The sequence below is a fragment of the Schistocerca serialis genome, chromosome 6 (assembly GCF_023864345.2).
Source record: "Schistocerca serialis cubense isolate TAMUIC-IGC-003099 chromosome 6, iqSchSeri2.2, whole genome shotgun sequence".
Classification (NCBI taxonomy): domain Eukaryota; kingdom Metazoa; phylum Arthropoda; class Insecta; order Orthoptera; family Acrididae; genus Schistocerca; species Schistocerca serialis.
Genome location: NC_064643.1, coordinates 310,114,770 through 310,128,104, shown reverse-complemented (window position 1 = coordinate 310,128,104; position 13,335 = coordinate 310,114,770). Strand labels below are relative to the sequence as shown.

The following is a 13,335-nucleotide window of genomic DNA, read 5'->3' as shown; positions in this document are numbered from 1 at the left end:
AACTTTGTTGTTGAACCACGGTGGATTTCTCCAGTGCCTCACAGTTGTAATCGGTACGTACCTGTCTAAAACGTATTTTACAATTGGCTTGAACTTTTTCCATAGACATTCAACATTGTCAGTTTTGATTCTTGAGACCCATAAGTGCAAATGACGCTGATTTTAGAATGAAAAGTTGCTTCATCACTGAGGTGAAAGCAGATCGTTCCTGTGTTCACAGAACGACGAGTTTAGGAGCTTCATGTATTTCCGTGTTTGTGGGTAGGTCGAAATGGTCTTTTACATTATAGGTTAGGTGATAGATTTATTGAATATAAGAGTTACAAGGCATGATGAGGATTAGTGGTGGATGCTGTACTCGGCCCAGGACTTGGCGTACTTCTTCCTGTATTCTCCAGATGGGTCGTACTTGTCCAGCAGCTTCTTCATGAGGTCTGGGTGGCGGCGCGAAATCTCTCCGTAGAAACCTCCGATCTTCTTGTGCTGTGTCTCAGTGCACTTGGCGCAGTCTGTACGCACTATTTCGGGCAGCACCTCTGCAAAAGAAAATTTAAAATCATTGAATTTTGTTGTGCTTCGGGATGGAGGCCGGTTTTGAATGTGTAGATTGAGGTGAGCAGTGCGTAAATTGTTGACATAGTCGCTAGGGTCCTCAGGCGTCAAACACAGCTACTCCTTAATTTTTCTGGAAATACTACTACGTCATCTCAACAGTTCTGCCACATCATCACATTCCCAGATTCAAAACTTGTCGTTTGACATCAGGTCTGAAGTATCAAGGCTGTAGCCAACGACAAAAGATGAATGACAGATCCCAGGCGTTTTAAAACATAGCCATTTGGCTAATTGAGTATACTGCAGAAGAAACTACGCCATTAAACAAAAACTTAGGTACAAATCAAGCTGCTACGTCTTCTTATGGGGAAACATCAAGTCAAGAACTTAATGGAACATTCGTGAAGTAAATAGTGGGCCATGTTTTACAGGTTAACTTTGTTACGAGGACGTATAAATGTCTGACAACAACAGGATTACGGAGAGAATTATAAGAAGTACTACATTAAGTATTAAGTGAAGAATTTAGGTTGTTTTAATTACACATATATTTAGTAGTACCGTATCTACTAGGAGAATTAAAGGTTTTAATTTCTATCTTTTATTTCCTTTCAAAACTCGTAAAGTACGTATCGCACATACACGATCTTAGGCCTAATTTTTCGGTTATACAAGTTTTGATTTTTAACGTTAGTTTAACTGTATTACTTTACTATATTAATATTATACATGTATATTAGTGTTCCACATAACTTTAGTGGCTTTTGTGATCTGTAGTTAATAGAATATTATTGTTATTGCCTAAATAAATTTTGTTAAAAATATTTAAACAACCATGAGCAAGAAGTGTTTGAGCTGCCGTACGAAAGTCAGTTCTGGGGTTCTGTGCAGCTGTTGTGGCAGATGTTTACATTGGGGTGACGATAGTGCCATGGGAATCGGAGAAGTGAATGGGTCTCTTTCATGGTATTGCAGATTATCTTCAAGGCATAGGAAAATAGCGGAACGGGAAGGGAACATAAGAGCCCATCAGGCTGAACTGGATAGTGCTAGGGAGGAACTGATGAGGTTAAGGGCGGAGGAGGGTGAAGACAGGTGGAAAGTGGTAGCAAGGAACAGGGGCCACTGAAAGAGAACAGTATCAGACAGTTTCATCATTGGCACAAACAATAGATTTGCCTTGTTACCTCAGTCAGCTAAGGAAGAGTCTGAACTAGATGAAAGTGTATTCAGCACTCAACAGACTTTCACTAGGAAACCAACTGTGGCAAAAAACCTAGAAAGTAGGAGGAAAGTTCCGTTGTCAGGTAGTAGCCATGAAAGAGGTGTAGGCCAGAATTTGCAGAAAAAATTAGGTGACAGGTACAAAGTCATAAGTATTTTCAAGCCCAGTGCATGTCTTAGCCAAGTGATAGAGGATGTAGGATGATTGTGCAAAGGTTTTACAAAGCAGGATCATGTTGTGGTAGTGGGTGGAGCGGGAAACAGTATTGATGGGGACCAGGGCTACAATATTAAGTGTGACCTAGTGAAAATAGCATCTGCAACGAACCATACAAATGTTTGCTTGGTTCCTGCTCTCATGCGGTATGACTGGCCCGAATTGAACAACTCTGTCAGGAAGGTCAATATGAAGCTACTTTTTCAAGCATAGGTTTGGTTCTTACTGATGGTATTGGTAGGTGGGACTTCACAAGACATGGCCTGCATCTCAGTAGGAAAGGGAAGGTAAACTGGCTGGGATGATAGCAAAATCTTTAAGTGTGGGCACTGGAACTCATGGGATTACTTTTTTAGGCTAAGATCAGTATCCAATCATCCTACATTGGTTGGAATCAAACTTCATGAAAAGTTCAGACAGGCAGGTACTAGGGATGTGAAAATATCACAAGATTCTCATAACAGTACAGTGAAAATAATGTTAGTATGTCACAAGATTCACATAAAAGTACAGTAAAAATAATGTTAATATATTGCATCAGAATATCAGGGGATTAAAAAACAAAGTAGATAAGCTTCTTGTTTGTACAGAAGATTTAGAAACTGAGGATGGAATAGATTTACTATGCCCGTCTGAACATCATGTAGTCACAGGTATGGAAATGGTAAATGTAGGTGGATATAAGCTTTCAGCACATGTAAGTAGAGTCACTATGGAAAGAGGATGTATGTTAAAATCAGTCATAGTGTGAAAAATTTGGAAACTAAAAAATTTTTCCCAGACCAACGCATAGAATCATGTGCATATGAGCTGAAACTAAATAAAGGCACTTTTATAATTGTAGCTGTTTCCCCATTGGGAAATTTTCAACTATTGTAGAAAAACGTGGATTATTTGTTGTGCATCCTGTCAGAAAAAGGAAACAAATTATTGTTTGTGGGGATTTCAACGTAGATTTTTTGAAAGAGTCAGATAGAATGCTTGACCTAGAAGTATTACTTGGTTCTTTCAATTTGACATCAGTTATTGATTTTCCTACTCGGGTGGTACAGGAAATCAGCACACTGATAGATAACGTTTTCATAGACGAAGATAAATTTAATTAAATAAAAATTTTTCCAGTTAAGCGTGGTCTGTCTGATCATGGTGCAAAGCTAGTTACAGGATATGATATAGCTCTATACATTAATGCAAAACAGCCCTCCAAAATAGTGTGTCCCATTAACGATTTAACACTTCAAAATTTTAGGGGAACCTTGTAACAGACTGGGATGAGGTGTACAGGGAACATGATGCTAATTTAAAATTTAACCTATTTCATGATACCTTTGACAGTATATTTGAAAACAGTTTCCTAAGAAAACAGTGAAATATAATTGTAAAAGCCATGGCTTACTAAAGGGATAAAAATATCTTACAAATAGAAAAGGGAAATGTATCTTATAGCTAGGAGGAGTCATGACCTCAAAACAATGAAACATTATAAAAACTACTGCACTGTATTAAGAAAAGTTTTTAAAAAGTTCAGAAGTATGTCCTTATGTCTGAGATTAGCACATCTGATAATAAAATTAAAACAATTTGGAATACTGTGTAAAGGGAAACAGGGCAACTGAGAGCACAGGAAGACACGTTCCACATCATTACGAAATGTCGTATTCATGATCTATGAAAAAAGGATTAATTTATGTATGTACAGAAAATTTATCATAAACTATATCACGACAAATATGCGCACTTCCGCAGCATATGTAACTCCTAAAAAAGCTGTACGCAGGGATGTCTAAATATATAGCAATTGCTTTTCCAGTTTAGGTCTACAGATAACTACCTCACCATCGTACAGCTTGTGGATAAAGATACAGGTAAAACAACACTTGTTGGAAAGACAGGCACAGAAGACGATTTTTCGCCAAAACCCATCCTTGTTCCAAAAAAGTTAACATTTCGAAGCTGTTTACATTTTTTGGTATATACAGACGTTTAAGAATAGACCCGAAGAAAGGAATCTTATAATTATTGAGCAAATAAGACACTCTGCAGTGAAAACCGTCACTAAAACATAGGGTCGAGATTTAGCTTCCTTTCATACGAGTTGAAATTTTCATAAGGTTTTCCCACTCCCTTAGTTCTCAATGTCATCAGAAACTCAAGAAATGGGGTCAACTGTTTACGCACGCATCTATCAGCAACCTTTAGTAGATACGCTTAGGACATGACACTGACACGTCAGGACGGAATGATAGTTACAAAAACTTTTCCAAACAGGTGGCTCAATAACCTTATACCTTAGTGGCAAAAGGAGGGGGCGGTCTTCCAGTCGACAATTCTCAACTTCCTGGGAGAATAAAAGTGTGTTTAGGGCCGGGAGAAGAATTTCTCGCGAAACTAAAGCTGTGAGGGCGAGTCGTGGGTCACTCTTCGATAGCTTGGTCGGTGTAACACTTCAGACGTTCTTGGATATTTCAGTCGGTAGATCACTTGCCCGCGAAAGGCAAAAGTTGGAGTCTGGAGTTCCGGTATCGCAGTTTCATTCTGCCAAGGAGTTTCAGTATCAAAACTGTTCGGGAAGCACATAGAATTCAGAGGCAGTGGGATTTGGTACTAATATTTTCGTTCGTGTACTGCTCAGGTTTTAATGAAATACGGGAAGACATTACATCTGTCTCATCCTGAAACTTTCGCTCCATAAAAATATAAACACCAAGAATAATAAGCCACCGCTTAAAAACGCCAAATTCTATGGGGAGTATGCCAGTAGATTATTAGATATAGAGGCCTACTGGGTGGAAACTAGTGCATTAATTTTAAGTTGAAAGGTAATAACAAGATTTCCAATAAAATCATTTAAGTAAAATAATTCCAAACATTGAATACATGTGTAAAATTGGATAATTCACGCTCGTAGACAATGTAAATCAATACGAAACAAGCTATTGCGCTAATAGAATTGAAGAAATATTAGGGTTCAAGTGCTTTTAGAATAAGTTAACTAAAGTCGAAACACAAGCATCGACTGGCTGAAGAAGGGCCAGGAAGTGTGGTTCTGACATGAACTAGGGAGTCATCCCGCCCTCGTACATATGTCCGTAGCGAACTGTCATAGGGTGAGTCGAATAGCGTAGACAGAATGCCATCTTCCACTGTACAAGACTTGAGGCTAGGAAAGGAACAGATCAATTAGCGAAGAATGATAGTGGTAATTAGGCATTTACTTGTGATTAACTGAGTACGAGAAGTTAGAGCGACGTAATGTCTCTTGCTGGAAGCATTGCGAAAGTAAGTTCGCTGCGTATCCTACGACATGGAGAAGTCCAATGATATAAGCCACTCTGTCGAAGGGCAGATTGTTATGGTTCGACGCCGCGGAAAGAGCATCAATGAAACGGTGAATATGGTCGGCTTTTCACGTGATTAGGTCGTGAACCGGTACGGGAACTGTTTGAAGGTTGTGAAAAAATAATAGTTCAAATGGCTCTGAGCATTATGCGACCTAACTTCTGAGGTCATCAGTCGCCTAGAACTTAGAACTAATTAAACCTAACTAATCTAAGGACATCACACGCATCCATGCCCGAGGCAGGATTCCAACCTGCGACCGTAGCGGTCGCCCGGTTCCAGACTGTAGCGCCTAGAGCCGCACGGCCACTCCGGCCGGCGAAGGTTGTGAAACTACGGGTACACCACAAGCTGATGGACGTCCACGTTCCACCACATAACGTGGAGCTCGGAGATATCTCGCTCTCCGGACACAAGTGTTTCGGAGCACGGACACGCCGTTATCGGTATTGGACCGTGGATCAAGTGGAGGCTTGTCGCCTGGTCTGCTGAATCACATTTCTTGTTACTCCAGGTCGATGGTCATGCCTGGATATACCGTCATCAATCCGAAGGTTCATCGCACCAAGATTACCGCTTAGCGCGCTATGGAGGACTTTCACTTGGATTTCCATAGGATCTGTGGTAACAACTGACGGCACCATCACAGCTGTGGACCACAGTAACATTATTGCGCACCGTCTGTATCCCTTTACGTCTGATATCTTTCCCGATAGTAATGGCATCTTCCAGCAGTATAACTGCCCGCATCACAAGACCAGAATCATGCTACATCAGTTTTAGCAGCAAGACAGTGAATTCAGATTGGTATTTTGGTCACCAAATACGTATGAAAAGACACCAAATAAACGCATCTGTGACTCTTCAGGGTGCCAGCTCCGCCACTACATATCTGCAGCCCGTGATTTACAGAAAACTCGTGGGCAGTGCGTAGAGATTTGGTGTCATAGACCTTCAAAGACCCAACTAGGACTTTGAAAAATCTTTCCAAGCACACTTCTTTATTACGTACCAACAGTGTACGAAAAGAATACTAAGCTGCTGGTGACAAAATTTTGGCTCGTTAGGGTGTCTACTTGTGAGATTTGCATTTTTAACGGTGATAACAATGAACAACTGGACGATAGAGTAGGCCTCTGACTAGCTGAATGGACTGTTATACCGCCATCACTACAGTCATTAGGCGAGCTTGAAGATGTAATAGAATTGAAGCTGAGTTACCACCATGAGTAGTGTTTTAGTGTCATGTGTTATGCTTTGGTCAACCAATTAAAATTCCTTCTTTCATTTAGAGACAGTGTGTGTAGTATTTTGAGCTGATTTTTGTTCCCAGACAACGGCGCAACGTTTGGAATTTCATTCTTAACTGTTGTGTCTCAGCACAAGCTACCCTGGAACACTTTTACTAGCTTTTCAGACTGTTTCTGACCGCCCTCTTTAATTGAGAACTACAGAGCAATTCATCACATGCCTTAAGAAAGAATTAATGCTTGTGATCGGTAAACAATGTTACATTTTAATCGACCTAATTGTTCTGTTTTTACTAGTCCACTGATGATAAAAGTGTATAGTGTGACAACGGTGATTTCTTCAGTGGGTATATCTGTGTGCATCCTGTGGAGTGTAATAGAACATTATTATATGAAAGAGAATCCACGGCCTCCCAAGATATGAGGTGATGTATAAAATTGTAACCCCTATGTCAACTTTTCGTTGTGCTTTTGCTATAAAGCATTTGCTGCAATTAGTTCAGTTTCTTGTACAACTTATTTCTTGGCCTCTCTACTGTCAATACAGAAAGCAGAAGGTCATATTGATAATCCTCCTACATCTTAGGTTAATATGCTCCAAAGCTGTACTACTTTTGTTCGGTATTACTAATATTCTCTGTTTTAAATAGTTTTCCTGGATTTTAACGAGTAACTCCAAATGGATTTGGGTGTTGCTAATAAGGCGTAGCTATTGATCGGCATCCATATGCTGCAGCCTTAAATAGATGATGCATTATCTATAATTGAGTCGGTGTCTACTGAACATTCGTTTTAAGGAGTTCGATCTTTTTAAAAGAAGTATTATTTACCAACGCAAATATTGGTGTTGATATGCGTTTATTTCATTCCATGGCCACACATCACTTTGTTAGTGACGGAAAAACAGTCATCGACTGTGTCGGTTTTTATCGCCACTCCCGCTATCAAGATAATTCCGCTTTCTCTTCTTGCTAACCACGTAAAACAAATAATATTAGGTTATTCACAAAGGGAGAACATATATAGGTGGCCTGGCGTTGCGTTACAGCGTAAGGAGTTAAGCTGCACAGCTAATCAAATGTGCGTGCCTCGCACAAGCTTAGTGGTACCGCAGTAAACCAGGATTTCTCTAATTTTACGCTGTGGACCAATACGCACTACGTATTCTGGGAGAAGAATTAATTTCCTGTATGGAATTGGAGTATGGTCTCGGAGGCTGTTCACTGCGGACAACACAGTTCTTTTAGTATCAGCCACAGTAGACAGGAATTTCAGACTGACCTATACCTTTATCCCAACCCATATATTTCATTCTACGCAAACTTATTTAAATTCGGGGAACACTCATATTCCAATCGTCATTGCTCCATTGGGGTCCCGTTACTGCAATCTGCAGCTACGTGATTACTGAATACAGACTCACTGCATCCACGGCACGGGCCCCATTTTAAGTGTGTGAGCTTGTGGTGTGGGCTATACCATCCTACCGGGTAGCGGAGTGTAGACTACGATGGGGCTCACCCTTGAGCGCCTTCCCGGCGGGTCTACACGCTGAGTCTCCTTCTTCCAGCAGGCAGCGCATCGCATCCTGGACTCGAGTTTCATCCGACAGCAGCTCCTTCAGGTCCAGGCTGTCGAACGTGGCCGGGTACTTCTCCTGCAACACAGCACACCACCCGCTGTAACCAGAGGACTCATTGCATGCACACTAATTCGTTGAAGGAATATATACTAAAATTAGCATTGGTATGTGTGTATGCAATAAATGTATGCTAAGTGTGTACATAAATTACACGATTAATTTTATATGTACAAAGGTGAAATTGTCGTTAACGACCACATCCCAAAACTTTGTCACCTAACTCGGGTACAGCAGCAGTAGATGAAGAAGAAGAAGTAGAGGAAACTTAAAAAACGACAGCGGAAATTGATCGTTGATACTGTCACTTATATTTCACACTAGAACTCTGCTGCCTTACATATAAACATGCCGTGCAGGAACTTACTGTGACTCTGTTCAAATATAAATATAGACCCATCGTAAACAGTAACTAAATTTTAAGTTCCTCTACTTTTTTTATTATTGACTATGCATTTTTGAGGCTTTGCTCCTTCATCACCTGCTGGTTCCCAGGTTTAGGTCTAGTTGCATTTTACTTGGAAAAACATCGATGTAGAAATATGTAGGTTTTAAATTTATCGTTTTTTGTTCAGAATTCTTTTTGTGGATTCCAAAGATGAAATACTCCCTGAATATTAGTTGCCTACCTTTCTGGAGGGCCATTCATTTGGACGTAACACTTCAGACTTTACAGACATCACTAGAGATGTTACACGCACCTAGCGTTTCCTCCTTAAGAGCGGTATTACATAGTTTTTTCTATTTATGAAGATGTTAATTTTTTACGGTTTCTTACGTTAAAAAGTAATGTGTTTAGTCTGTTTTTCAAATATGTCATCCATTTAATTAAAAACACTAAAGCATATGACAGAATTTGAATTCCGAATGCTGCTGGATAAACTTACTCGGTTCGTAATTTGATATGTTTGCAAAAATAACATTTTCTACAAAAAGAGGATCTATAATAAATAAAACTAAGTGCAACTGTTGCATATCATGGGGTTTGAGAAAAAGAGCATGTTTCGCTTAGGTCCTTATTACTTTTGTGTGTTCGTTGTCAATCGTTTCGTTCAGAATGACAGCGCACTGTCGTTTTTCGTTTCTGTGTACTGCTGAGCTTTCCACACTCTTTTACTTTATGCCTTTTGATTGTGCATTCGAAATGGTCAGTCAGGTATTGATGTCAGATTTTGTGTCCAGCGTGGTGCAGAAGGATTCCAACAGCTCACTTACTGTAATTATTTCGTGGAAGGGCTCCATACGTTCTAATACGCTCCCCCTGTGTCTAATATACAAGTTGTGACAACTATGCTGAAAGTTATACACTCAAGCCTTAATTGAGTTTACGTTATTTGCTATTCGCGTATGATGGATTAATGAGTTACTTTTGAACGACACACTGATGTTGACCTCACATTTGTTCAGGATCCTAGGTATCCGGTAGCAGATGGGACCAATAAATGTAATACTATCTCGTGGTATGGGACTAATAAATGGAATACTATCGCGTGGTATGCTGCTATTAAAGTTTTACTCTGTCGTCAGTTGCAGATGCAGCTATTACGGCGTGACGCCTGTGTTCCAGTCGGCGAAACCGCGACCTGCGCCACTGGTGGCGCAACAGCCGACTGGACCGCTCTCCCTCCCAATCCACAACACGCGTACGTCTGTGTGTGTATATGTATGGGTACCTGGCGCCTCGCCGCTGACCCACACTGACTTGCTGTTTTCCAAAGCCAAGTACGGCTATCTGGTTTGCATACAGCGTATCTTTGCAGCCAGTGTACTTCTGCTAGCCAGTAATCACTACTTCGCATGGAGATATAACCAGTGCTTTTTTTCTTAAAAAAACATTTGAGGGTACTCCGACATTGGATATAATCCAGCGAAAATTACTTATAACTGAAGCATGGTATACCACCCGTCTGCTTTCAGCCAAGACGTCATCAACATGTAGAACTAAAAAAAAAGAAAAAAATATGGTGTCGGACTCTTCAGTTGACTTTACAGCTCAAATGAAGCAGGCGATACCGACAAACACCCAAACATGCAAGAGAATGGGCTATCGAACACATCAGTTTACATCGCCTCAAATGAAGTATGCGATTCCCATCAACTCCTGAACAATAAAAGGAAATGGTATCGTACACTTCAATTGACCTATAATACTCCTCAAATGGAACAGCAAACGGAACGGCAAACGCAAACGCATAAAGAATAACAAAACAAAGATGGCAATGAATCACGAAGGATCACGGTAGCGGTACTGTAGACATCTATCAGTAGTTCGTCTTTGAGCGTATGCATATCAGATTAGCACTACCATCGCTCACTATTAGCGGGAGAGGGCACTACATGCTTGTCGACCTGGCTGCCAGCGATTCAGTTGTCGAGAACGGTTGCCGCAGCTTCGAAATGCTGGAAACAGTCAATAACATCGCTTTTCCCACCAAAAACTGTACTGGTGTCGTTCGTACTGCAATTACCAACCAGAAAAATGAAATAAAAAATTTACGTCCGTGAAATAAATCGTGGCACTCTTCCAAGTTCTCAACACCGTAAAAAAATTACTTCGTCGACCAAGAAGTTTAGGGGTATGCATCCGCCAGCGTTCCCCCAGAAAAATAGCACTGGATATAACTAATCTTCACTATAACGATATTTGCTTCTCCCATTTCTCTCCCAAGCAACTATATGTTACTTTTTTGTGATCATATATATTATTTTTTAAGTTAACATCCCTTTTTCTCAACACACTCTGATCGTACAGGAACGAATGCGATGTGGTCAGAAATGTTTTTTAACCAGTTTCTGACATTGTCCAAAAATTGTGTGCTAAAGTTCACTATTTGTGGAAAGTTTTAACATAAAAGAGTTTTTTATCTACACTACTGGCCATTAAAATTGCTACACCAAGAAGAAATGCAGATGATAAACGGGTATTCATTGGACAAATATCTTATACTAGAACTGACATGTGATTACATTTTCACGCAATTTGGGTGCATAGTTCCTGAGAAATCAGTACCCAGAACAACCACCTCTGGTCGTAATAACGGCCTTGATACGCCTGGGCATTGAGTCAAACAGAGCGTGGATGGCGTGTACAGGTACAGCTGCCCATGCAGCTTCAACACGATACCACAGTTCATCAAGAGTAGTGACTGGCGTATTGTGATGAAACAGTTGCTCTGCCACCATTGACCAGACGTTTTCAATTGGTGAGAGATCTGGAGAACGTGCTGGCTAGGGCAGCAGTCGAACAATTTCTGTACCCAGAAAGGCCAGTACAGGATCTGCAACATGCGGTCGTGCATTATCCTGCCGAAATGTAAGGTTTCGCTGGGATCGAATGAAGGATAGAGCCACGGGTTGTAACACATCTGAAATGTAACGTCCACTGTTCAAAGTGCCGTCAACATGAACATGAGGTGACCGAGACCTGTAACGAATGGCACCCCATACCATCTCGCCGGGTGATACGCCAGTATGGCGATGACGAATACATGCTTCCAATGTGCGTTCACCGCGATGTCGCCAAACACGGATGCGACCATCAAGATGCTGTAAACAGAACCTGGATTCATCCGAAAAAATGACGTTTTCCCATTCGTGCACCCAGGTTCGTCGTTGAGTACACGATCGCAGGCGCTCCTGTCTGTGATGCAGCGTCAAGGGTAACCGCAGCCATGGTCGTCGAGCTGATAGTCCATGCTGCTGCAAACGTCGTCGAACTGTTCGTGCAGATGGTTGTTGTTTTGCAAACGTCCCCATCTGTTAACTCATGGATCGAGACGTGGCTGCACGATCCGTTACAGCCATGCGGATAAGATGCCTGTCATCTCGACTGCTAGTGATACGAGGCGGTTGGGATCCAGCACGGCGTTCCGTATTATCCTACTGAACCCACCGATTTCATATTCTGCTAACACTTATTGGATCTCGATAAACGCGAGCTGCAATGTAGCGATACGATAAACCGGAATAGCGACAGGTTACAATCCGACCTTTATCAAAGCCGGAAACGTGATGGTACGCATTTCTCCTCCTTACACGAGCCATCACAACAACATCTCACCAGGCAACGCCGGTCAACTGCTGTTTGTGTATGAGAAATCGGTTGGAAACGTTCCTCATGTCAGCACGTTGTAGGTGTCGCCACCGGCGCCAGACTTGTGTGAATGCTCTGAAAAGATAATCATTTGCATATCACAGCATCTTCTTCCTGTCGGTTAAATTTCACGTCTGTAGCACGTCATCATCGTGATGTAGCAACTTTAATGCCCAGTAGTGAATCATAGGCAAAAAGGCATCATGGATGCCCAGCTGCAGACCTATATTTTTCGAATGTAACTTATTAATTGCGAATTAGAGACTCCCTTCACGTATTGTCTTATTACAAATACATTTTCTTTGTTTGAAAGTGTTTATTAACTGTATAATATGTATAAAGCATTGCCATAGATAATGACTGTGGCCATTGTCGTACAAGTTGATTTTTCTAAATGAATATACTTTCCTAGACGATAAACATATTTGTCATTGTCGCCTTGAGTTGTGATTTATCTATCGCTACTACGACCTAACGTGCTTGCTGTAGTTGAAAATGTTAGTGTACCTGCAATTATAGGTTACGTGGCCCTGCTGGCACTCCCTGATCTCTGAGGTTGTACAACCCGCACAAAATTTCTGAATGCAAAACATAGTTTTAGACACATGGTGCTGTGTATACAAGGACGTATCATAAATTCATGATTATTATTTCACGTCGTTCGATACATTTTTAAAGATTTTTCTCTTCCTTTCCAGAACTACCCTCATCCCAACGAGTACATTCATTTCAAATACTGCCATTGTTGAAGACTATAAAAGTAACAAAGTTATGCACAGGTCCCTTGGTTGACGTTTAAAGTGAATAATTAGCTCTCAGTAGTGGCGACGGGAATTCAATACGTTTCGTAAGTGTTTGGTAGTATCCATACATCAGACTTTCGCTGCCATTCTTAACATAACAGTGGGCTTCATGATTACAATGCCACTACTTACGTACCATGCACCTAACCATTAAAGGGGCGAGGGGTGGACTGGATAGTCGTGTTTGTGCTCCTCTACGATTCAGCCACCGTACG

The 13,335-nt window shown here is 41.0% G+C and overlaps 1 protein-coding gene across 1 annotated transcript in view; it reads right to left on the bottom strand.

Annotated features, from left to right (window-relative positions):
• Positions 1-284: 284 nt before the first annotated feature.
• The window catches only part of LOC126484840 (ejaculatory bulb-specific protein 3-like), a 69,479-nt gene continuing 56,428 nt past the window's right edge, over positions 285-13,335 (bottom strand). Inside the window, exons 2-3 of the mRNA XM_050108435.1 lie at positions 8,107-8,242; positions 285-536 (exon numbers count right to left, since the gene is read on the bottom strand). Coding sequence (XP_049964392.1) covers positions 340-536; positions 8,107-8,242 — 333 coding nt within the window. The 3' untranslated portion in view covers positions 285-339. The remainder of the gene's footprint in view (positions 537-8,106; positions 8,243-13,335) is intronic.